The sequence below is a fragment of the Pristiophorus japonicus genome, chromosome 20 (assembly GCF_044704955.1).
Source record: "Pristiophorus japonicus isolate sPriJap1 chromosome 20, sPriJap1.hap1, whole genome shotgun sequence".
NCBI lineage: Eukaryota > Metazoa > Chordata > Chondrichthyes > Pristiophoridae > Pristiophorus > Pristiophorus japonicus.
The window spans coordinates 37,440,949-37,465,661 of record NC_091996.1 but is presented as its reverse complement, the minus strand read 5'-3'; the positions used below and the strand labels follow the sequence as shown (position 1 = coordinate 37,465,661).

The 24,713-nt window shown below is 44.4% G+C and overlaps 1 protein-coding gene across 1 annotated transcript in view; it reads right to left on the bottom strand.

Moving 5' to 3' along the window:
• LOC139232484 (multiple epidermal growth factor-like domains protein 9) overlaps positions 1–24,713 on the bottom strand; it is a 427,661-nt gene that overhangs the window by 168,312 nt on the left and 234,636 nt on the right. The window contains exon 3 of the mRNA XM_070862777.1: positions 8,967–9,106. Coding sequence (XP_070718878.1) covers positions 8,967–9,106 — 140 coding nt within the window. The remainder of the gene's footprint in view (positions 1–8,966; positions 9,107–24,713) is intronic.

The following is a 24,713-nucleotide window of genomic DNA, read 5'->3' as shown; positions in this document are numbered from 1 at the left end:
GGGCCATCAACACCTGTTAATGGCGCACTCAAGGACAGTCACAGGGGCAGTCAGGGACGATTGACTGGCAAGGGACCTTTTGTTTCCAACAGCAGCTCATGTTGGTGGCGTGGAGGCACACACTCAGCCGGAGTTTGCAGAGATGAGCAACATACCTGCAGAAATTGCAAAATGAACGCTGGGGGAAATCGCTGGAAGCTGAAGTTCAGCGAGTTCATGTGGAGCATGTATACAGTTCATACACCAGGACCCCACCGATAATGATGAAAGTGCTCCTCAATGGCATCCCCGTATCAATGGAGCTAGACACGGGGGCCAGCCAGTCCCTGATGGGTATCAAACAGTTCGAAAAGTTGTGGGCGTCCAAGGCCAGGAGGCCAAAATTATCGCCGATTGACGCACAGCTACGGACATACACAAAGCAGATCATTCCGGTGCTAGGCAGCACCACGGTAGTCGTTACCCACAAAGATTCGGAGAACAGGATGCCACTCTGGATTGTCCCAGGGGACGGTCCCGCACTACTGGGGAGGAACCGGCTTGCTGTCATGAACTGGAAATGGGGCAATGTCAATGCAATTTTCTCTGTGGAGCGAGTATCATGCTCACAGATCCTTGACAAATTTGACTCATTATTTCAACCCGGCATCGGCACTTTCATGGGGGCCAAGGTAGTGATTCACATAAACCCGGACGCCAGGCCAGTATACCACAAGGCCAGAGCGGTGCCGTACATGATGCGGGAAAAGATAGAAGGCGAAATGGACCGCCTGCTGAGGGAAGGCATCATCTCGCCAGAGGGAAAGTGGAGGGCAGAGAAACCCAAGGCAAAGAACAAAAAGGGCCACTGTGCAGCAAAATTCTAAAAGGACAAAGGGTGTGAAAAAAACAAGCCTGAAGGCTTTGTGTCTTAATGCAAGGAGTATCCGCAATAAGGTGGATGAATTAACTGTGCAAATAGATGTTAACAAATATGATGTGATTGGGATTACGGAGACGTGGCTCCAGGATGATCAGGGCTGGGAACTCAACATCCAGGGGTATTCAACATTCAGGAAGGATAGAATAAAAGGAAAAGGAGGTGGGGTAGCATTACTGGTTAAAGAGGAGATTAATGCAATAGTTAGGAAAGACATTAGCTTGGATGATGTGGAATCTATATGGGTAGAGCTGCAGAACACCAAAGGGCAAAAAACGTTAGTGGGAGTTGTGTACAGACCTCCAAACAGTAGTAGTGATGTTGGGGAGGGTATCAAACAGGAAATTAGGGGTGCATGCAATAAAGGTGCAGCAGTTATAATGAGTGACTTTAATATACACATAGATTGGGCGAGCCAAACTGGAAGCAATACGGTGGAGGAGGATTTCCTGGAGTGCATAAGGGATGGTTTTCGAGACCAATATGTCGAGGAACCAACTAGGGGGGAGGCCATCTTAGACTGGGTGTTGTGTAATGAGAGAGGATTAATTAGCAATCTCGTTGTGCGAGGCCCCTTGGGGAAGAGTGACCATAATATGGTGGAATTCTGCATTAGGATGGAGAATGAAACAGTTAATTCAGAGACCATGGTCCAGAACTTAAAGAAGGGTAGCTTTGAAGGTATGAGGATAGATTGGCGAATGATACTTAAGGGATTGACTGTGGATGGGCAATGGCAGACATTTAGAGACCGCATGGATGAACTACAACAATTGTACATTCCTGTCTGGCGTAAAAATAAAAAAGGGAAGGTGGCTCAACCGTGGCTATCAAGGGAAATCAGGGATAGTATTAAAGCCAAGGAAGTGGCATACAAATTGGCCAGAAATAGCAGCGAACCCGGGGACTGGGAGAAATTTAGAACTCAGCAGAGGAGGACAAAGGGTTTGATTAGGGCAGGGAAAATGGAGTACGAGAAGAAGCTTGCAGGGAACATTAAGGCGGATTGCAAAAGTTTCCATAGATATGTAAAGAGAAAAAGGTTAGTAAAGACAAACGTAGGTCCCCTGCAGTCAGAATCAGGGGAAGTCATAACGGGAAACAAAGAAATGGCAGACCAATTGAACAAGTACTTTGGTTCGGTATTCACTAAGGAGGACACCAACAACCTTCTGGATATAAAAGGGGTCAGAGGGTCTAGTAAGGAGGAGGAACTGAGGGAAATCTTTATGAGTCGGGAAATTGTGTTGGGGAAATTGATGGGATTGAAGGCCGATAAATCTCCAGGGCCTGATGGACTGCATCCCAGAGTACTTAAGGAGGTGGCCTTGGAAATAGCGGATGCATTGACAGTCATTTTCCAACATTCCATTGACTCTGGATCAGTTCCTATCGAGTGGAGGGTAGCCAATGTAACCCCACTTTTTAAAAAAGGAGGGAAAGAGAAAACAAGGAATTATAGACAGGTCAGCCTGACCTCAGAAGTGGGTAAAATGATGGAATCAATTATTAAGGATGTCATAGCAGTGCATTTGGAAAATGGTGACATGATAGGTCCAAGTCAGCATGGATTTGTGAAAGGGAAATCATGCTTGACAAACCTTCTGGAATTTTTTGAGGATGTTTCCAGTAAAATGGACAAGGGAGAACCAGTTGATGTGGTATATTTGGACTTTCAGAAGGCTTTCGACAAGGTCCCACACAAGAGATTAATGTGCAAAGTTAAAGCACATGGGATTGGGGGTAGTGTGCTGACGTGGATTGAGAACTGGTTGTCAGACAGGAAGCAAAGAGTAGGAGTAAATGGGTACTTTTCAGAATGGCAGGCAGTGACTAGTGGGGTACCGCAAGGTTCTGTGCTGGGGCCCCAGCTGTTTACATTGTGCTTTAATGATTTAGACGAGGGGATTAAATGTAGTATCTCCAAATTTGCGGATGACACTAAGTTGGGTGGCAGTGTGAGCTGCGAGGAGGATGCTATGAGGCTGCAGAGTGACTTGGATAGGTTAGGTGAGTGGGCAAATGCATGGCAGATGAAGTATAATGTGGATAAATGTGAGGTTATCCACTTTGGTGGTAAAAACAGAGAGACAGACTATTATCTGAATGGTGACAGATTAGGAAAAGGGGAGGTGCAACGAGACCTGGGTGTCATGGTACATCAGTCATTGAAGGTTGGCATGCAGGTACAGCAGGCGGTTAAGAAAGCAAATGGCATGTTGGCCTTCATAGCGAGGGGATTTGAGTACGCGGGCAGGGAGGTGTTGCTGCAGTTGTACAGGGCCTTGGTGAGGCCACACCTGGAGTATTGTGTACAGTTTTGGTCTCCTAACTTGAGAAAGGACATTCTTACTATTGAGGGAGTGCAGCGAAGATTCACCAGACTGATTCCCGGGATGGTGGGACTGACCTATCAAGAAAGACTGGATCAACTGGGCTTGTATTCACTGGAGTTCAGAAGAATGAGAGGGGACCTCATAGAAACGTTTAAAATTCTGATGGGTTTAGACAGGTTAGATTCAGGAAGAATGTTCCCAATGTTGGGGAAGTCCAGAACCAGGGGTCACAGTCTAAGGATAAGGGGTAAGCCATTTAGGACCGAGATGAGGAGAAACTTCTTCACCCAGAGAGTGGTGAACCTGTGGAATTCTCTACCACAGAAAGTTGTTGAGGCCAATTCACTAAATATATTCAAAAGGGAGTTAGATGAAGTCCTTACTACTCGGGGGATCAAGGGGTATGGCGAGAAAGCAGGAATGGGGTACTGAAGTTGCATGTTCAGCCATGAACTCACTGAATGGCGGTGCAGGCTAGAAGGGCTGAATGGCCTACTCCTGCACCTATTTTCTATGTTTCTATGTTTCTATGAATTCAGTGACTGGGCGAGCCCGATCATGCCGGTCGGTGCTCAAGGCGGATGGGTCAGTCAGGATATGTGGTGATTACAAGGCCACCATCAATCGGGTGTCACTCCAAGACCAGTACATAGAAAATAGAAACATAGAAAATAGGTGCAGGAGCAGGCCATTCAGCCCTTCTAGCCTGCACCGCCATTCAATGAGTTCATGGCTGAACATGAAACTTCAGTACCCCCTTCCTGCTTTCTCGCCATAACCCTTGATCCCCCGAGTAGTAAGGACTTCATCTAACTCCCTTTTGAATATATTTAGTGAATTGGCCTCAACTACTTTCTGTGGTAGAGAATTCCACAGGTTCACCACTCTCTGGGTGAAGAAGTTTCTCCTCATCTCGGTCCTAAATGGCTTACCCCTTATCCTCAGACTGTGACCCCTGGTTCTGGACTTCCCCAACATTGGGAACATTCTTTCTGCATCTAACCTGTCTAAACCCGTCAGAATTTTAAACGTTTCTATGAGGTCCCCTCTCATTCTTCTGAACTCCAGTGAATACAAGCCCAATTGATCCAATCTTTCTTGATAGGTCAGTCCCGCCATCCCGGGAATCAGTCTGGTGAACCTTCGCTGCACTCCCTCAATAGCAAGAATGTCCTTCCTCAAGTTAGGAGACCAAAACTGTACACAATACTCCAGGTGTGGCCTCACCAAGGCCCTGTACAACTGTAGCAACACCTCCCTGCCCCTGTATTCAAATCCCCTCGCTATGAAGGCCAACATGCCATTTGCTTTCTTAACCGCCTGCTGTACCTGCATGCCAACCTTCAATGACTGATGTACCATGACACCCAGGTCTCGTTGCACCTTCCCTTTTCCTAATCTGTCACCATTCAGATAATAGTCTGTCTCTCTGTTTTTACCACCAAAGTGGATAACCTCACATTTATCCACATTATACTTCATCTGCCATGCATTTGCCCACTCACCTAACCTATCCAAGTCACTCTGCAGCCTAATAGCATCCTCCTCGCAGCTCACACTGCCACCCAACTTAGTATCATCCGCAAATTTGGAGATACTGCATTTAATCCCCTCGTCTAAATCATTAATGTACAATGTAAACAGCTGAGGCCCCAGCACAGAACCTTGCGGCACTCCACTAGTCACTGCCTGCCATTCTGAAAAGTACCCGTTTACTCCTACTCTTTGCTTCCTGTCTGACAACCAGTACCTGCTACCGAGAGCGGAGGACCTCTTTGCGACGCTATCCGGTGGCAAACTTTTTTCAAAATTGGACCTGACCTCAGCTTACATGACCCAGGAGCTGGCGAGTGAGTCGAAGAAGCTGACCACCATCACGACACACAAGGGGTTGTTTGAGTATAACAGATGTCCGTTTGGGATTCGCTCGGCCACCACGATCTTCCAACGAAATATGGAAAGCCTCCTCAAGTTGATTTCAGGGACAGTGGTTTTTCAGGATGACATCCTCATCACGGGTTATGATACTGAAGAGCACCTCCACAACCTGGAGGAGGTCCTACGCAGACTGGACCGGGTAGGGCTACGACTGAAAAAGGCGAAGTGCATCTTCCTAGCTCCAGAGGTAGAATTCCTGGGGATGAGGGTAGCAGCAGACGGGATCAGCCCTACTGCGTCCAAGACGGAAGCGATCCAGAGAGCACCCAGATCCCGTAACACGACGGAGCTGCGTTCGTTCCTGGGGCTCCTGAACTATTTTGGTAACTTTCTTCCCAAATTGAGCAGGCTGCTAGAGCCGCTACACGTGCTCCTACGCAAAGGTCGCGAATGGGTTTGGGGGGACAGCCAGGAAAGGGCTTTTAATAGAGCATGCAATTTGTTATGTTCCAACACTCTGTTAACATTATACGACCCATATAAGAAACTTGTGTTAACGTGCGATGCGTCGTTCTATGGTGTCGGGTGTGTGTTGCAGCATGTCAATGTCAAGGGTCAGTTACAGCCGGTAGCTTATGCCTCCAGGAATCTGTCCCAGGCAGAAAGGGGTTACGGGATGGTAGAAAAGGAGGCGCTCGCATGTGTATATGCGGTAAAGAAAATGCACCAGTACCTGTTTGGCAGGAAATTTGAGCTGGAGACAGATCACAAACCCCTCACGTCCCTTTTGGCCGACAGCAAGGCCATAAATGCAAGCGCATCAGCCCGCATACAGAGGTGGGCACTCACGTTAGCCGTCTATGACAATTCGGAACAGACCGGGCACTGAAAACTGCGCCAATGCACTCAGCAGGCTCCCACTAGCCACCACTGAGGGGGCTACCGAGCATGCTGCTGAGATGGTCATGGCTGTTGAAGCTTTCGGAAACGAAGGCTCACCCGTGACAGCCCGTCAGATTAAAGTCTGGACAAATAGAGACCCGCTATTGTCTCTAGTCAAGAAATGTGTCCTGAATGGGGACTGGGCAGCCACGTACAGGGCATGCCCTGAGGAATTTAAACCATTTCACAGGCGCAGGGATGAACTCTCGATTCAGGCCGATTGCCTACTGTGGGGAAACCGCGTAGTCATGCCCCAGATGGGCAGAGAGGTGTTCATCAGAGAACTCCACAATGAGCATCCGGGCATTGTCATGATGAAGGCAATTGCCAGGTCACACGTTTGGTGGCCAGGGATAGACGCAGATCTGGAACTTTGTGTTCGCAGGTGCAACACGTGTGCCCAGCTGGGCAATGCGCCCAGGGAAGCCCCCTTAGCCCCTGGCCATGGCCTGCCAAGCCTTGGTCACGCATCCATGTGGACTACGCAGGTCGTCTCATGGGAAAAAACATTTTGGTTGTAGTCGACGCCTACTCCAAATGGATCGAGTGTGACATTTTAAATTCAAGCACATCCTCTGCCACGGTAGAAAGTCTACGGGCAATGTTCGCCGCCCACGGTCTACCGGACGTCTTGGTCAGCGACAATGGCCCGTGCTTCACAAGCACTGAATTCCAGGACTTCATGGCAGGCAATGGAATTAACCATGTCAGAATGGCACCGTTCAAGCCGGCCTCAAACGGCCAGGCAGAACGAGCAGTGCAGATAATCAAACAGGGGATGCTCAGAATCCAAGTGGGTTCCCTACAAAGGCACTTATCACGCCTCCTGTTGGCCTATAGATCCCGACCACACTCGCTCACAGGGGTTCCACCCGCAGAGCTGCTAATGAAAAGGACGCTCAAAACCCAATTATCCCTTATACACCTGACCATAAAAGAAATTGTCGAGAGCAGGTGCCAGCCACAATATGACTACCATGACAGGAATGCAAGGGTGCGATGTATTGATGTAAATTATCCTGTTTTTGTCCTCAACTAAGCTGCAGGGCCCAAATGGCTCGCAGGCACTGTGATTGCCAAAGAGGGACATAGGATTTTGGTAGTTAAACTTACCAATGGACAAATCTGCCGCAAACACGTGGATCAAACAAAAAGGAGGTTCGGCAACCCCATAGAAGAAGCAGAGGAAGAACATGATGTCGAGTTCACTCCACCACAGGTGACCACACACCGGAACCAAAGGAAGGAGAGCCCAGTCACTGTGGGCAGTCTGGATAGGCATGAGGCACCGCAAACAGCAGACACTCAGGCCAGCGCCCAACAACCGGAGCCCCAACTGAGGCACTCTACAAGAGAGCGTAAACCACCAAAGAGACTCAACCTGTGATCCCAATAAGACTTTGGGGGGGAGGTGATGTCATGTATTCAACCAGCATTGTAACCCATGTATAATCTGACCTAAGTTGTACACCGTGAGCACAATGACCACTAGATGGGAGACACTCCTAACCTGGACCTTCAGGTATAAAAGGGGAAGCTCCACCCACTTCATCACTTGAGTGCTAAGAAATAAAGGACAGGTCACAGATTGACCTTCTCTCAAGCATGGGCCTCGTGTGCATTTATACTGTATAGTAAGGACGTATCAGACGGCAGCACAGCTTGAAATCCTGAAACCTGCCCAGTTGTGATGGCTAAACTCGCTTGCTCTTATTGAGAGAATTAGACTCATTTTTGGTTGAGTTGTGAGGCAGCGTGCCTGGTAAGTGAAGGCTTTACTTCATGGAGAAAACTGACTGGACCACTCTTTGGCCCAACAACCATGCAATGTCACCATGGTGCCAGAGAAAAGTCTGTGATCTAGACCTTTCCATGCTCCTAGACAATTGAAGAAATGTGGCAACCAGAAACACTGGCCATTTCATTATAAGGGGAAGTATCAGAATCATACTGATCAATATGATTTCCCCCATCCACTCCTCCATTTGCACCACCAATGGCAGCCGTGCCTTTAGCCGTCTGGGCCCCAAGACCTGGAACTTTCACCCTAAACTTCTCCAGAGCGCTCTCCTCCTTTTAAGATGCTTCTTAAAACCTACGTCTTTGACCAAGCCTTTTTCACCTGTCCTAATATCTCCTGTATAAATGTAAGTTGTTGTTGAAGTAACGAAAAAGGCCTCACAAAGCCTAACTAGCCAGTCACTACTCTTCAAAAAATAATTACTCGTTCCTCATTATCTTGTGAAGAAGAGTTCCCTTAACTTTCTGGTACTTGGTATGATGCTGACACAAGGACTCTTCAGCTTTGCACACACCAATTTTATTATTGAAATTTCAGTCACGTTGAACGACATGCCTGTCATCTGTTGCGGGGGGGATGAAATCTAGCAGTGTGACTACAGATTTTGTCCCCTATCAATTGGGTTGCATCTGTAAAGCGTATTGTGAGTTGTACAACCTTACTGGTGGTTGCAGGTCTGTTGTTGGTTGCAGTGTCGTAGGGGAAGCAATTCGAGGTGGTGAATCAAGAACAATGCACGTCACTTAATTGTATTGCACAAGTGTGATTTTTCTCACAGCATAATGGTCCAAATATGCTTAATAAGCCTGGTGATAACACTCTGTGCAACAGCTCCTAAAATATTTAGATTGAAGCAAAGTATAACTCTCAACACCCCCCAACAGTATTTCCGGTCACTCTGCTAACTGATTTCTTTTGTACCAATAATATCACAACAGATGCAGCAGCCAACAAAGCTGTATTTATTAAATGGTTAGAAGCGATAAGTGTAGATATGTGGATGACAGATAATGTTGAGAGTGCACAAAATCTCATCACTTGCCAATTAACCATTAACATGCCGTTACTTATTGAGAATTCAAGTGCTTACCAGTTATGTGGTCACATGTCTTTGAGTGGTTGTTACATTGGCAGGGTTTACACCCAGCTTCGCTGAACTTGTAATGTGAGGTCTGACACTGGCTGCATTTCAGGCCAGATACCCCTGCTTTGCAGTGGCATTTTCCAGTGCTGTTGAAAAAAAAAACAACCGTGAGAACCGGCAAGTCATGGGGAAATGATCATTCTCAGGGAAAATGCACAAACCTCTATTTCACATAACAGTTATGACATTTTAAATCTATTACTTGGCCTCTATTAATAGGTTTGTGGGTTTTACGGAAATGTAATTTAAATTCATATTAAATACTCCTTTCATCACAGAAAGACATTTTTGGTATGCCGCATGTACATAGAGCCCAAGATTTGCAACAAACAGCGATTTCATACCCAATTATGTACAGCTATGTCCAATGGTCTATCATTTCTATCTGTATGACTGAAGAGCGACTTAACTCTTTCGAGGACTCCAGACACTTTCTGATTGAACTAAAAGTTGCAACACAGGTTAGCAAGGCCATTAAAAAAAGCAAACCAAGCACTAGGGTTTATTTCTAGAGGTATAGAATTGAAAAGTAGCGACGTTATGCTAAGCCTGTATCAAACCTTGGTTAGACCACACTTGGAGTACTGCGTACAGTTCTGGTTGCCATATTATAAAAAGGATATAGTGGCACTGAAGAGGGTAGAGAAGATTTACAAGATGATACCAGAATGCTAGGGCATACTTATCCGGAAAGGATGAACAGGTTGGGACTCTTTCATCTTGAAAAAAGGCTGAGGGTGACCTAATAGAGGTCTTTAAAATGATGAAAGATTTTGATAGAGTGCATACAGAGAGAATATTTCCACTTGTGGGGAAGAGCATAACTAGAGGCCATTAATATAAGATCATCACCAAGAATTCAAATAGGGAATTCAGAAAAAAACTTTTACCCAAAGAGTGGTGAGAATGTGGAACTCGCTGCCACAGGGAGTGGTTGAAGCAAATAGTATCGATGCATTTAAGGAGAGGCTGGACAAACATATGAGGGAGAAGGGAATAGAGAGTTATGCTGATAGATTTTGATAAGGAAAGACGGGAGAAGGCTCGAGTGGAGCATATGGCACGGACTGGTTGGGCCGAATGGCCTGTTTCTGTGTCATATATCCTATGTAATTCTCTGTAAAATTTTAAAGAGTGGGTTGGAGAACACCAGTTAGGAATTGTTCCCTAATATTTGGATTCTACACTTTCATAAGTTCTATCCTCCGAATATGTGGTTGCGTTGAAAGTAAAGGAATATACAGTACTCTAAAGGGCTGATCGATTATCCAAATGATTTAAGAGATGTTTCGCCCATAAATCTTAAAGGCACTGTGATAAAATTTTAAATTGTAATTTTAAATAAATTCTGAAATGTATCAGTTATGGTTTAACTCCATCAAAAAGATTTTCAAGACCAATGTCGTCCCAAAATACCTAGAAAATCTATAAATGAAAACAGTGGCAGAATTCACAGCCCCGCCATGATCATTACTTTGAATCAGTGCTTTTGGTGACTGGCTAAAGTTCCCACTGAAGCGACTAATAGAGAAAAATAAAATCTTGATGAAGTGAATAGTGTAGCTGATTTATTACAGGACACAGGCATTCAATAAATATCACTTTTGATCTAAATGGCATAATTAACAAAGCTCAATATTTTCCTTCAATTATCTACTAATACAGTGAATCAACCAGATTGGGTAAAAGTAATCTCATTGTTATTAGGTTAAACCTTTATTTGGTAATGAAGAAAACCAAGTATGTGTCGATGGTTGTGGTGGAAGCTAATCTCTGATAGTGGATCTCCATTACCTGTCCAACTGTGTACATTGTTTTAAAAAATCTCTCATTTGATTATAGAAAAGCCTAAAAGTACACTCTAATGAGCTGAGAAATTGTGTACAACTTTTCAAATCATCCTGATATCCATACTGAGGCTGTAACTGGTGTCCGCAAAATTGTATAACCCTGGAATATTCCGGAGAACATTACACGTAGGTTTTGTGACCTCTGCATACCTCCAAGTTAACATTCCGGACTGATGAACCTTAACAGATTTCAGGTCTATTTATAGTTTCAACTTGCATGATTATTGACGAAATTGAACTCCAGGGTCTGTCTGTGTGAAGGAGGTGCGTGTACACCAGTGATCTTTTGCTATGCGCGAAATCATTAACATGGTAAAAGGCTATTATGTGCAGGCCTTCTCTTTCATTGTGAATAATTACATGTGTGGCTGTCACGAAGAACCTTTCATTATACTGCAGGAGAACTGCTGCTGAGCGATGAGGAGCATCACAGCCAAGAATGGAAATCATTTTTGTATAAAAATACAGGCACACAGCTCAATCTAAAGGTAATCAGAGGCTCGGCTGAAGGCATAGCGCAGTAAACCCTGCTTAATGTGGTGTTCAGCTCCCTTCCATCCCTATCAGGATACATAACGATAGTAAATGTATGCTTCCCCATTCATTCATGTTTCAGCACATTCCTCAGTACAGGTTTGTTTGAAGTTCACGTCTTGTTCATTTTATTTTTTTATTTTTTGCAAACTTTCATTTAGCATTTATTGAACTGCACCCCTTAATGTATCCTTTATTTGCAGACGACCATGAAATGTATATATCTTTTGGTTTTTATTTTGTTTTATGATTTCAAAGTGAGGAATTATGTCCATTTTCCAGAGACATCTTGCAGGGTTTAAATAAATTCTATTGAGAGATCAATACATGGTTTCTCTCCCTGGGATACACATCATGGCACCACTTTGGGATCCATCTTTCGGCCAATCGAAGATTTTAAAAGTGGTGTGAAACAATATTTTATATTTGGGTGTCAAGGGTGAGATGCTACACAACGATCGAGAAGAGAAGGCTGAGTCACTGAATATATTTAAGGTGGAGATAGACAGATTTTTGAACGATAAGGGAGTCAAGGGTTATGGGGACCGGGCAGGAAAGTGGAGTTGAGGCCAGGATCAGATCAGCCATGATCTTATTGAATGACGGAGTAGGCTCGAGGGGCCAAATTACCTACTCCTGCTCCTATTTCTTATACTATAAGAATATATAACTCTAAGAACTTTCACTGAACCGATGCACACTCTAACATGTGGAAATCGCATCAAATATCCCTGATAGAGTCACAAATAAATTCTATTGAGAGATCAATACATGGGTTCCCTCCCTGGGATACACATCATGGCATTTCTTTGAGACCCATCTTTGGGCCAATCTAAGCTGCATTTAAAAGTGGTGTAAAACAATGGCTACACATTGGGGCTGAAATTCCAGTCGGAGGCTTCCCGCGGGCAATTGCCTCCGACAGGAGAATTTTTCCGAAAGTACCTGGTGGTCCGGGAGGAGCGTGGGATTCCGGTAGGCAGGCCTTCTTTTCCCGCGCTGCGAAGCGCGCTCCCGTCCCCCAGGTTCTCATGGAGATGGTGCAGTCACATGTGACTGCTCAGCCAATCAGGTACAGTATTCCACAGCTTTCTCATTAATAGCAACGGGAACTCTATATCTACCAGTTCTCATTGCTATTAATGAGAAAAAAAAACACAACAACACCAATTTAAAAAAAACACATCTCACATAATTAAAATAAATTGAAATTAAAGTTTATAAATATCTTAGAGAAAATGTTTTTAATTTTGGTTTAAACTAAATTTAACTTAGTGAGCAGGATTTTTAAAGATAAAATGTGTATTTTTAATTTTATTTTTTATGTTTTAAGTGTTTTAAAACTCTTATGTCTGTAACAGTAGGCTATGCGCTTGCTTTTATCAGGTGCAAGAGTTTTGAGGACATTTGCTGGACAAGATATGGGTAAATCCCACAATCTTGCCTTTGCAAATGTCCTCGCTCCCGAGATGCGGAAGATCTGTCTGGAGCTTGACAGATCGGAAAAGCCGGGTTTCAGCGCATGCGCATTGTGTGCTGAAAACCGGCTTTTGCGATGCCTTCCCGGGTTCGTACACCTTCCGTACGGACCAAGGGAGGCTGGATTTCTGGGCCAATATACCAGTATCTGTACCCTATACAGTGAAACCAGTCATCCTTTTTGTGCAGGTGTCCTTATTTTAACAATGGTCATTCTTTGTACTGTAAAACCTTTCAATAGAATGGGGAGTTCGTTACCCAGCATACATAACGGCAGAGAAACTGCTCAATCCCGTGAGTAGAGCCATGCAAGCATTCGATCCCAGAGATAGAGCAGTTTCTCGACCACAATGGATGCTGGGTAACAAACTCCCCATCCCACAAAATCCGTTTCTTTCACAAAACTCGCTGCCGCCGTGCGCTAATCAGCATGCACTGACCTCACGAGAATTTGGGGGCAGAAAGGAAGCAAGCTGGAAGGGAAATGTTAGTGATCCTGACTCAGTGGAAGTTCCAGATACATCAGCTTTGCAACAGCCTGCGTCCCGTGTTATAAGAACATAAGAAATACGAACAGGAGGATGCCATACGGCCCCTCGAGCCTGCTCCACCATTCAATAAGATCATGGCTGATCCGATCATGGACTCAGCTCCACTTCCCTGCCTGCTCCCCATAACCCCTTATCCTCTTATCAATTAAGAAACCGTCTATTTCTGTCTTAAATTTATTCAATGTCCCAGCTTCCACAGCTCTCTGAGGCAGCGAATTCCACAGATTCACAACCCTCTGAGAGAAGAAATTTCTCCTCATCTCTGTTTTAAATGGGCGGATCCGTATTCTAAGATCGTGCCCTCTAGTTCAAGTCTCCCCCATCAGTGGAAACATCCTCTCTGCATCCACCTTGTCAAGCCCCCTCATAACCTTATAAGTCTCGATAAGATCACCTCTCATTCTTCTGAATTCCAATGAGTAGAGGCCCAAACTATTCAACCTTTCCTCATAAGTCAACCCCCTCATCTTTGGAATCAACCGAGTGAACCTTCTCTGAACTGCCTCCAAAGCAAGTATATCCTTTCATAAATATGGAAACCAAAACTGCACGTAGTATTCCAGGTGTGGCCTCACCAATACCTTATATAGCTGTAGTAAGACTTCCCTGCTTTTACACTCTATCCCCTTTGCAATAAAGGCCAAGATACCATTGGCCTTCCTGATCACTTGCTGTACCTGCATACTATCCTTTTGTGTTTCATGCACAAGTACCCCCAGGTTCCGCTGTACTGCGGCACTTTGCAATCTTTCTCCATTTAAATAATAACTTGCTCTTTCATTTTTTCTGCCAAAGTGCATGACCTCACACTTTCCAACATTATACTCCATCTGCCAAATTTTTGCTCACTCACTTAGCCTGTCTATGTCCTTTTGCAGATGTTTTGTGTCCTCCTCACTCATTGCTTTACCTCCTATCTTTCTATCGTCAGCAAACTTGGCTACGTTACACTCTGTCCCTAGTTCCAAGTCGTTAATATAAATTGTAAATAGATTGTAAATAAGCTGTGAAGGGGCTTGGCGCATTGAAGGCTTATTTGTAGTTCGTACAAGTGTCTGTAGTGTCAGAGTGCCTCTTGTATATCTTATCATGTAAGTTATTTGGGTTTCTCAATAAGTTTTTTTGCAGGTTTTTTGGGAGCGTCCATTTATACAGGTTACCTGACGAATAGGAATGTTCTTTTGGTCATGGTTAAAGTCACTGGTTGGGATGATCTCTGTTAACCCTTGCCCCATCTCAGGAGAAATTGAGAAAACACATATCTGGGAGAACCTATTGCACCTTGAAAGATACCCCTACTGTTGACTCTCCTCCAAGCTATCCTATGCGCCCAACTGAAGGATGTCAGTGCAGAGCAGAGGAGCAGCAGAGGTACTGCAGAGGGGGACATGACTGAGAAATAGCACTAGATATAAAACTCTATAAACATTAGACGGGGCAGAAATTTTGGTTATTAAATACATCCAATTTTTGAGGTGTTTTTGTTCTTAGGATGTAAGAGACACTGGCAAGGCTGCATCCTTGGCACAACTGAGTAGCTTGCTAGGCCACTTCAGAGGGCTTTGAGTACACAAATCTAGGCTGATAATCCAGTGCAGTACTCAGGGAGTGCTGCACTGTCGGAGGTGCAGTCTTTCGGATGAGACATTAAACCGAGGCCCCGTCTGCTCTGTCAGGTGAACGTAAAAGAGCCCATGGCACTATTTCGAAGAAGAGCAGGGGAGTTATCCCCGGTGTCCTAGCCATTATTTATCCCTCAATCAACATCACAAAAACAATTTATCTGGTCATTATCATGTTGCTGTTTGTGGGAGCTTGCTGTGCGCAGGTTGGCTGCCGCGTTTCCTACATTACAACAGTGACTACACTCCAAAAGTAGTAAAGCGCTTGGAGATGTTCAGTGGTTGTGAAAGGCGCTATATAAATTTTAGTTTTTTTTTATTTGTATGCCAGACAAGATAGGGTAGTGGGTTCCCTTCTCTAAAGTACATTAGTGAACCCAGTGAATCTTTACAATAATCTGGTCATTTTCTTTAGTGGTGCTAACCCACAAATTTACCAGAGTTATTGAATTTGAACTCCAGGCCTCTTCATTGCTGATCCAGGACTAATGTTGCTATGTTATTGGAACTGTGACATACACATCCCAATCCTAAAACTAACAACGAGTAGCTGGATGTATTCAAACTCTGCATGTTGTCATAAATACCAATCATCAGCATTTTACACAGCCAGTCAGCATTTTGGATCTGGTGTCTGCTTGTCTATATTTTCTGGCAAAAATCAATGAGTTGACCAGGAATATGATGACTCTACCTTCTCTCTCTCATCTGTCTCACCCTGCACTCACTGCCAACAAACCTCATTGTCATTGAGCCCTCTGGTCAGTGGAATTTGGATCTAATTTTAGGTCTAATTTCACGCTACAGTGATACTCAGAATAAACTGTACATAAAATAAATACAATTTAATAGGTTCAGCAAAATCATAACTAACAGGCAAGCAGCAATGAATAATACAACACCAGAATTTAGAACTCTTGAAAAAGCTTTTGATCTACTAAATGTGGCTTTATGCTTCTGTGAATATTCAATTATTGCTCCACAGAGATGCTGAAAAATCTCAGAAATCTCACGTTTTAGAATATCAACAAAGGTTTAGTGAAAGCTCAGCTTGTGGCAAGTGTCTATAATCACAGCCGTTTGTCAATTGGGGTATGACTGTATCATCAAATGGAATGCCAAGCGTAGCAAAGTGTTTAAAAACTGCACACAACTTTTTCAAAAGAATATAACATAAGAAATAGGAGCAGGAGTAGGCCATACGGCCCCTCGAGCCTGCTCCGCCATTCATCAAGATCATGGCTGATCTTCGACGGCTGGTGCTACAATTTGGGGGCCTTTTTAATATTTGATAACTTCAGCTTACATCAGGCAACAAAGGGGGTTAAGGCTTGAGCTTTTCTAAGGAAAATGTGTATCAACCTGCTGCAGCTAATAGCCTTGATGCCATGATTTACAGTATCGTTAATATTCTTGGTATTGAATTTCTCCAAAGACCGATGTGGTTTCTTTCCAATAAAAACAGAAAATGCTGGAAATGGTTTCTTTCCAGTCTTGTAAATACTTATTCACAGGATTGAATTAGTTTGTCAGTTCAATTGTCTATTGGCAATAATTCACGGCATAACGAGAGTGCATTGGTATTAAGTGTTGTGTTAATGGCAGAGCTTGAAAATGCACCATTCTCTGGAGTGTCATTACTCCTGGACTGCAATAACAACCCTTGGGTTATATCCATGGTCACATAATAAAAGTTGCCTTGCTATATGTACCTGCAGTTTGTGGTTAACGGCATTATATTGAACGGCCTTGTTACAAAATCCATAGCCTCTGAACAGTTGCAGTGCACTTTAAAGTGAGTAACTTGCATATAACTTTTTAAAAAGCTATAGTGCATTTTATCATAGTCGTCAACAATTTATGGCTTGCAATGCTGAAATCCTGCTTTACAACCCGAAGTGAATTAACGGGTGTTAAAATGGGAAGGGCCATACTTTGAACTAAAAGTCAGCTTCACCTCACCAGGACAGTGTTTGGAGTAGTTTTAAAATGTGCTTTGCATGTGTGACGTTTTTCAAGATTATGTTGATAAATAAAATAAACAATGACCATAGGCACCACTAATGTGCTGGTGCCAACTTATTCTGTTTAAACGCCAACAATTCAATGAATCAAATGAAATATTCACTGGACCTACCAGCAGACCAATTCACAGAACTAGACTGCACAACCTAATACTCAAGCCTTGCTGCAGAGAGTGCTTTGAATAATTGAAAACACAACATAAGTCTGCTACAAGCCAATAAAAGTACTTCAAAGCGTTCACTCCTGTTTTTTGCCAAGTTGCTCCAGGGGGCTATTCAGTTGAACTTTTCCTATTCCAACCATAAAGTTGATGAGTTAAAAAAGCCCACGGTAACATTTTGGACAAAGGGAAAATTACACCTAATTTGAAAATTCTGGGACCAAAATTCAGTCTTTGTTCTCTGATACTCCAAAGAGGTTTCCTGCTTTGCCTTTTAAGTCATATTTCTACCTTGCAGTGAGTACTTTTTGCCTAGAGATATTGACCCATGTTTAAAATTAGTTCCAGCTTGAAATCTGTTTGCTCTTCAGGTCTGTCTGTCATTTTACTTGATTCTTGCTGCTTTATTCAATTTACAAAAGACTAGGTAGAGACAAAGTGCCTTGGCTTCAAATTGTGACCGACGCTTAGAATAAAGGCAGTAAATAATGAGGGGGAGGGGGGCGTGGGCGGGGGGTTTGGGGGGGAGATATGAGTCTTTACTCCTAAAATTGATGCACATTCATTCCTCAAAATAAATCCTTGCTTCTGGCCTCATTTCTTGGAAACATTGAGGTTTGGTGGTTAACATTCAGTTACAGATGAACTAACAAAACAACAACTTGCATTTATATCATAGAATAATGCAGCACATAAAGTGGTCATTCGGCACATCATGCCTGTGCTGACTTTTTGAAAGAGCTATACAAGGAGGCCCACTACCCTGCTCTTTCCCCAGAGCCCTACAAATTGTCCCCCCTTCAAGTATTTATTTCATTCCCCTTTGAAAATTACTATTGAACCTCCATCCACCGCCCTTTCAGGCAGTGCATTCCAGATTGTCATAACCCACTACGTAAAACAAATTCTCCTCATCTCCCCTCTGGTTCTTCAGCCAATTATCTTAAATCTGTGTCCTCTGGTTACCAACCCTCTTATCACTGGAAACAGTTTCTCCTTCTTTACTCCATCAAACCCCTTCATGATTTTGAACACCTCTATGAAATCTCCACATAGCCTTCTCTGCTCCAAGGAGAACAACCCCAGCTTCTCCAGACTCTCCACATAACTGAAGGCCTGAGTGGGCAAAAATTTGGCAGATGGGAGTATAATGTTGGAAAGTGTGAGGTCATGCACTTTGGGAGAAAAAAATCAAAGAGCAAGTTATTATTTAAATGGAGAAAGATTGCAAAGTGCTGCAGTACAGCGGGACCTGGGACTTTGTGCATGAAACACAAAAAGATAGTATGCAGGTACAGCAAGTAATCAGGAAGGCCAATGGTATCTTGGCCTTTATTGCAAAGGGGATGGAGTATAAAAGCAGGGAAATCTTACTACAGCTATATAAGGTATTGATGCGACCACACCTGGAATACTGCGTGCAGTTTTGGTTTCCATTTTTATGAAAGGATATACTTGCTTTGGAGGCAGTTCAGAGAAGGTTCACTCGGTTGATTCCGAAGATGAGGGGGTTGACTTATGAGGAAAGGTTGAGTAGGTTAGGCCTCTACTCATTGGAGTTCAGAAGAATGAGAGGTGATCTTATTGAAACATATAAGATTATGAGGGGGCTTGACAAGGTGGATGCAGAGAGGATGTTTCCACTGATGGGGGAGACTTGAACTAGAGAGCATGATCTTAGAATAAGGGGCCACCCATTTAAAACTGAGACGAGGAGAAATTTATTCTCTGAGGGTTGTAAATCTGTGGAATTCGCTGCCTCAGAGAGCCGTGGAAGCTGGGACATTGAATAAATTTAAGACAGAAATAGACAGTTTCTTAAACGATAAGAGGATAAGGGGTTATGGGGAGTGGGCGGAGAAGTGAAGCTGAGTCCAAGATCGGATCAGCATGATCATATTAAATGGTGGAGCAGGCTCGAGGGGCCGTATGGTCGACTCCTGCTCCTATTTCTTATATTCTTATCTCCAGTTCCATTCTTCCAACCAAAATGCGTGACTTCACACTTTTTTGCAGTAAATTTCATTTGTCATGTTTCTGCCCATTTCACCAGTCTGTCGAGGTCCTCCTGAAGTATTTTATTATCCTCCCCATTGTTTACTACATTTCCAAGTTTTGTGTCATCTGCAAACTTTGAAATGATGCCCTGAAAACCCAAGTCCAGACCATTAATGTATGTCAAACAGAGCAGTGGTCTTAATACTGATTCCTGGCAGGGGGGAAATAACTGCACACTTCCCTCCAGTCTGAATAACCATTCACCACTACTCTCTGCTTTCTGTCCCTTAGCCAATGTTGTATCCACGGTGCCACAACACATTCTTAAAAAAAAATGCTGTCTAATAAAAGATTTTATTTTCATTACACATCTGATGGAAGTTACTTTAATAATTAAAAGCTTGAGGAAATGGATATTTATGGAGAAAAATAAAAGGCTAAAAAGGGGAAAGATTTTTTTTGCCCGAATGATGGTGCTGTTGAATAATTCTATGGGAATGCGCAGAGTGGAAGGTTGAAGGAAACCAATCATCCCATTTGCATGAAACAGAATTATCCAGCAGGATTGTCATTTATGCATTTTTACATGGTTGTGCCAATGTCAATCAATCAGCCTCCTGGCACACCACTTTATATTTCCAGCCGGTTAAGCAGCGGAAGCCGAGCCCATGAATCTGGTGGCAACTTGTAACACCCATGAAAATGTGGATCTCTGCTATTGTGGAACACTATATGTTGGGCAGTCTAACGGCGATGTTAGAATGTAAATATGTCAGATATCTTTTGTTTTAAACACCTTTAACTGCCTGAGAATTGCCAGTTTCATCTGTTTTTCTATGATAGGGGGGAAGCTGTAGTTGTGGGACACCGATGTAGGGGAAGAGGAAAACCATCTCACACCTCTCCTTCATTAAACTTGGAGCATCATTCGAGAGGAGCCCAGCCACCTGCTCAGATAGAAGAGGATCCATGAATGTGAGAAATAGAGGGATAAATGTGCAAGTTTTGAACCAATACACAAGTCTGGGATTTTAAAGATGCTTTTACATTCCAACACTGCAGTTAAACTGCCCAACATATCTATATGACTTCATATTCTCATTTCATACTTTACTCTCTTTCCTGTCAGTCATTTAATTACCAAACTTAAAGCATCTCTTTTTTATTAAAACCCATTTCTCAACTACTCCTTAGTAAATATTACGTTCCCAAATCGATTGAATTAATGCACATGGGCATCTGGACATTTCCCTCTGAATTCACACCCTTTCCTTCATATATTCCATTTTGTTATCTGTACAAAGAAAAATATGCTGTAGCTCACAGTGCAAGTAGTCCCACACATGAAGCATTAATAATTGTCTCCACAATATCTTGATTTTCAAAATGCATTAAAATTGGATCATTAATGCCCTCGTGGTCATCACTGACACCCATTAAGTACATGGAGCATATTGACATTCCAAAGCCCCATTAAGGGCTGCTGCATAGAAAAAACAGATTGAAACCAGATCCGCCTTCGATCCTCCGCTCCCTATCCTGAAACAGTGTATGCCGCACGCAGCATCTGACACCAGGGAATGGCTTTAAGGTTGTAATATAATCACAGGGTTTGAATGGTGGTTATAACCCATTGAAAACTTAATTCTCTCCTTTTTACATCACCTGAGCCCTTGAGTCATAGCTCACTAGCTCGGACCAGTTTTAAATACAACTGATCACCAATTAGCTTTTAAATAGTTCCATAGTTCAGAAAGGACTGATGCAGCCTTTGCATTTCTTTATATAAACAGTTGGATTTGTACATATAATTGGCTTATTAGTGTTTACATAGGATATACAGCACAGAAACTGGCCAGTCGGCCCAACCAGTCCATGCCGACGTTTATGCTCCACTCGAGCCTCCTCCCGTCTTTCTTCACTTAAATCTATCTGCATAACCTTCTATTCCCTTCTCCCTCATATGCTTGTCCAGCCTCCCTTTAAATGCATCGATACTATTCGCTTCAACCATTCCCTGTGGCAGCGAGTTCCACATTCTCACCACTCTCTGGGTAAAGGATTTTCTTCTGAATTCCCTATTAGATTGCTTGCTGACTATCTAATATTGATGGCCTCTAGTTATGCTCTTCCCCACAAGTGGAAACATTCTCTCTGTATCCACTCGATAAAAACCTTTCATCATTTTAAAGACCTCTATTAGGTCACCCCTCAGCCACCTTTTCTCAAGAGAAAAGAGACCCCGCTTGTTCATCCTTTACTGATATAGAAAAATAGAAACATAGAAAATAGGTGCAGGAGTAGGCCATTCGGCCCTTCGAGCCTGCACCACCATTTAATAAGATCATGGCTGATCATTCAACCTCAGTACCCCATTCCTGCTTTCTTCCATACCCCTTGATCCTTTTGGCCGTAAGGGCCATATCTAACTCCCTTTTGAATATATCTCACGAACTAGCCTCAACAACTTTCTGCGGTAGAGAATTCCACAGGTTCACAATTCTCTGAGTGAAGAAGTTTCTCCTCATCGCGGTCCTAAATGGCTTACCCCTTATCCTTATACTGTGACCCCTGGTTCTGGAACTCCCCAGCAACAGGAACATTCTTCCTGCCTCTAATCTGTCTAATCCCGTCAGAATTTTCTATGTTTCTATGAGATCCCTTCTCATTCTTCTAAACTCCAGTGGATACAAACCCAGTTGATCCATTCTCTCCTCATATTTCAGTCCTGCGATCCTGGGAATCAATCTGGTGAACCTTCGCTCTACTCCCTCAATAGCAAGAATGTCCTTCCTCAGATTAGGAGACCAATAACCTCGCATTTCTGCTATCGTCCTTGTAAATCTTCTCTGCATCCTCTCCAGTGCCTCTATATCCTTTTTATCATGGCGACGAGAACTGTACACAGTACTCCAAGTGTAGTCTAACCAAGGTCGTATACAGATTTAGCATAACTTCCCTACTTTTCAATTCTATACTGTACTTCTAGAAATAAAGCCTAGTGCTTGGTTTGCTTTTTTATGGCGTTGCTAACCTGTGTCGCAACTTTTAGCGATTTGTGTATTTGCACTCCCAGATCCCTTTGTTCCTCTACCCCACCCAGACCCACACCCTCTGTAAAGTCCTTACTCTACAGCATGAAACCACACGAGGCACATTCCAGGGACAAGGCCACTCTGTGACCTTAACTCTTTATCACAGGACTCCAGAAGTGATAACCCTGCGTGGGACCTCCCTTTAAATACCTGTGTGATCAGGTAAGGAGTGTCTCCCACAAGTTCACCCACTGTGGTCAAGGTGTGCATCTAAGTTGAGTGTATACAGTAAAACAGTGGTGTAGTTACATACATGACATCACTTTCACCCCCCCCCTCTCCCCCAAAGTCTTACTGGGATCATGGGTTCAGTATTTCAGGTGGTCTACGCTCCCTCGTGGAGTGCCGCAGTTGGGGCTCTGGTTGTTGGACACTGACGTGAGTGTCTGTCACCTGTGGTGATTCCAGCCTGTCCGGGCTGACCTCAGGGACTGTGCATTCTTCTGATTGCTCTTGTTGCACGTACGCTGGCAGTAATGTGAGCTCCATCTCATGGCCTTCTTCAGGTTCCTCCATGTCCATGCTAAACCTTTTTTTTTTACTTGGTCCAGATGCCTACAGAATATCTGGCCATTGTTGAGTTTTACCACGATGACCCTATTCCCCTATTCCCCTCTTTGTCAATTACAGTACCCTCAAGCCATTTGAGCCCCATGGCATGATTGAGGACGAATACAGGATCATTTATTTCTATACATCTCCCCCTTGAGTTGCGGTCGTTTTGTGACTTGCGCTTGCCCTCAACTATGTCGGTCAGGACTAGGTGGATGAGGGACAACCAAGTTTTTAGTGTCCGTTTCATGAGTAGCTCTGCGGGCGCGATCTATAGGCCAGCAGGAGGCGCGATAGGCGGCATTGTAGGGAGGGTCCTTGAATTCTGAGCATACCTTGCTTAATGATTTGGACTGCCCACTCCGCCCGGCCATTGGAGGCCGGCTTGAATGTCACAGTCCTGACGTGGTTGATGCTATTGCCCGACATAAACTCCCGGAATTCATAGCTCGTGAAACACGTGCCATTATCACTAACCAGAATGTCCGGCAAGCCATGGGTTGCAATAATCGCACGTAGGCTTTCCACGGTGGTGGATGACGTGCATGAATTCAGGATGATGCACTCGATCCATTTCGAGTACGCAACTACTACAATGAGGAACATCTTTCCCATGAACGGGCCCGCGTAGTCAACGTGAATGCGTGACCATGGCCTGGTGGGCCAGGGCCACGGACTGAGCGGGGCCTCCCTGGGGACATTACCCAGCTGGGCACAGGTCGTGCACCTGCGAACATAGTGTTCCAGGTCTGAGTCAATTGCAGGCCACCAAACGTGTGACCGGGCAATGGCCTTCATCATCACAATGCCTGGGTGCTCGCTGTGGAGTTCCCTGATGAATGCCTCCCTGCCCTTCTGGGGCATGACTACCCGGCTGCCCCATAGTAGGCAGTCGGCTTGGATGGAGAGCTCATCCATTCGCCTGTGGAACGGTCTGACCTCCTCAGGGCATGCTCCGTGTGCGGGCGCCCAATCCCCAGTCAGGACACATTTCTTAATCAGGGATAGGAGGGGATCTTTGTTTGTCCAGATTTTGATCTGGCGGGCAGTGATGGGGGAGCATGCACTGTCAAAGGCATCGACAGCCATGACCATCTCAGCGCTTTGCTCAGCTGCCCCCACGGTGGTGGCCAGTGGGAGCCTGCTGAGCACTTTAGCGCAGTTTTCAGTGCCGGGCCAGTGCCGGATGGAGTAGTCATGGGCAGCCAGCGTGAGAGCCCATCTCTGTATGCGAGCTGATGCGTTGGCATTGACAGCCTTGTTGTCTGACAACAGGGATGTGAGTGGCTTGTAGTCCGTCTCTAATTCAAACTTCCTACCGAAGAGGTACTGATGCATTTTTTTTACACCATAGACACATGCAAGCGCTTCCTTCGCCACCATCCCATATCCCCGTTCTGCTTGAGAGTGTGACCTGGAGGCATAAGCCACAGGTTGTCGCTGAGCCTCAGCATTACCCTGCTGCAACATGCACCCAACCCCATAGGACGATGCATCACATGTCAGAACAAAATGTTTACCAGGTTCGTACAGGGTCAACAACTTATTTGAACAAAGTAGGTTTCGCACCCGATCCATGATGAGGATGTCGTCCTGGAATACGATCGTTCCCGGAATGGATTTAAGCAGGCTTTCCATGTTACGTTGAAAAATTGCGGCCACTGATCAAATGCCAAATGGGCACCTGTTATACGCAAACAGTCCCTTGTGCGTGGTGATGGTGGTCAGTAGTTTAGATTCGTCGGCCAGTTCCTGGGTCATATAGGCTGAAGTGAGGTCCAACTTGGTGAACAGCTTGCTGCCTGCCAGCGTGGCGAAGAGGTCCTC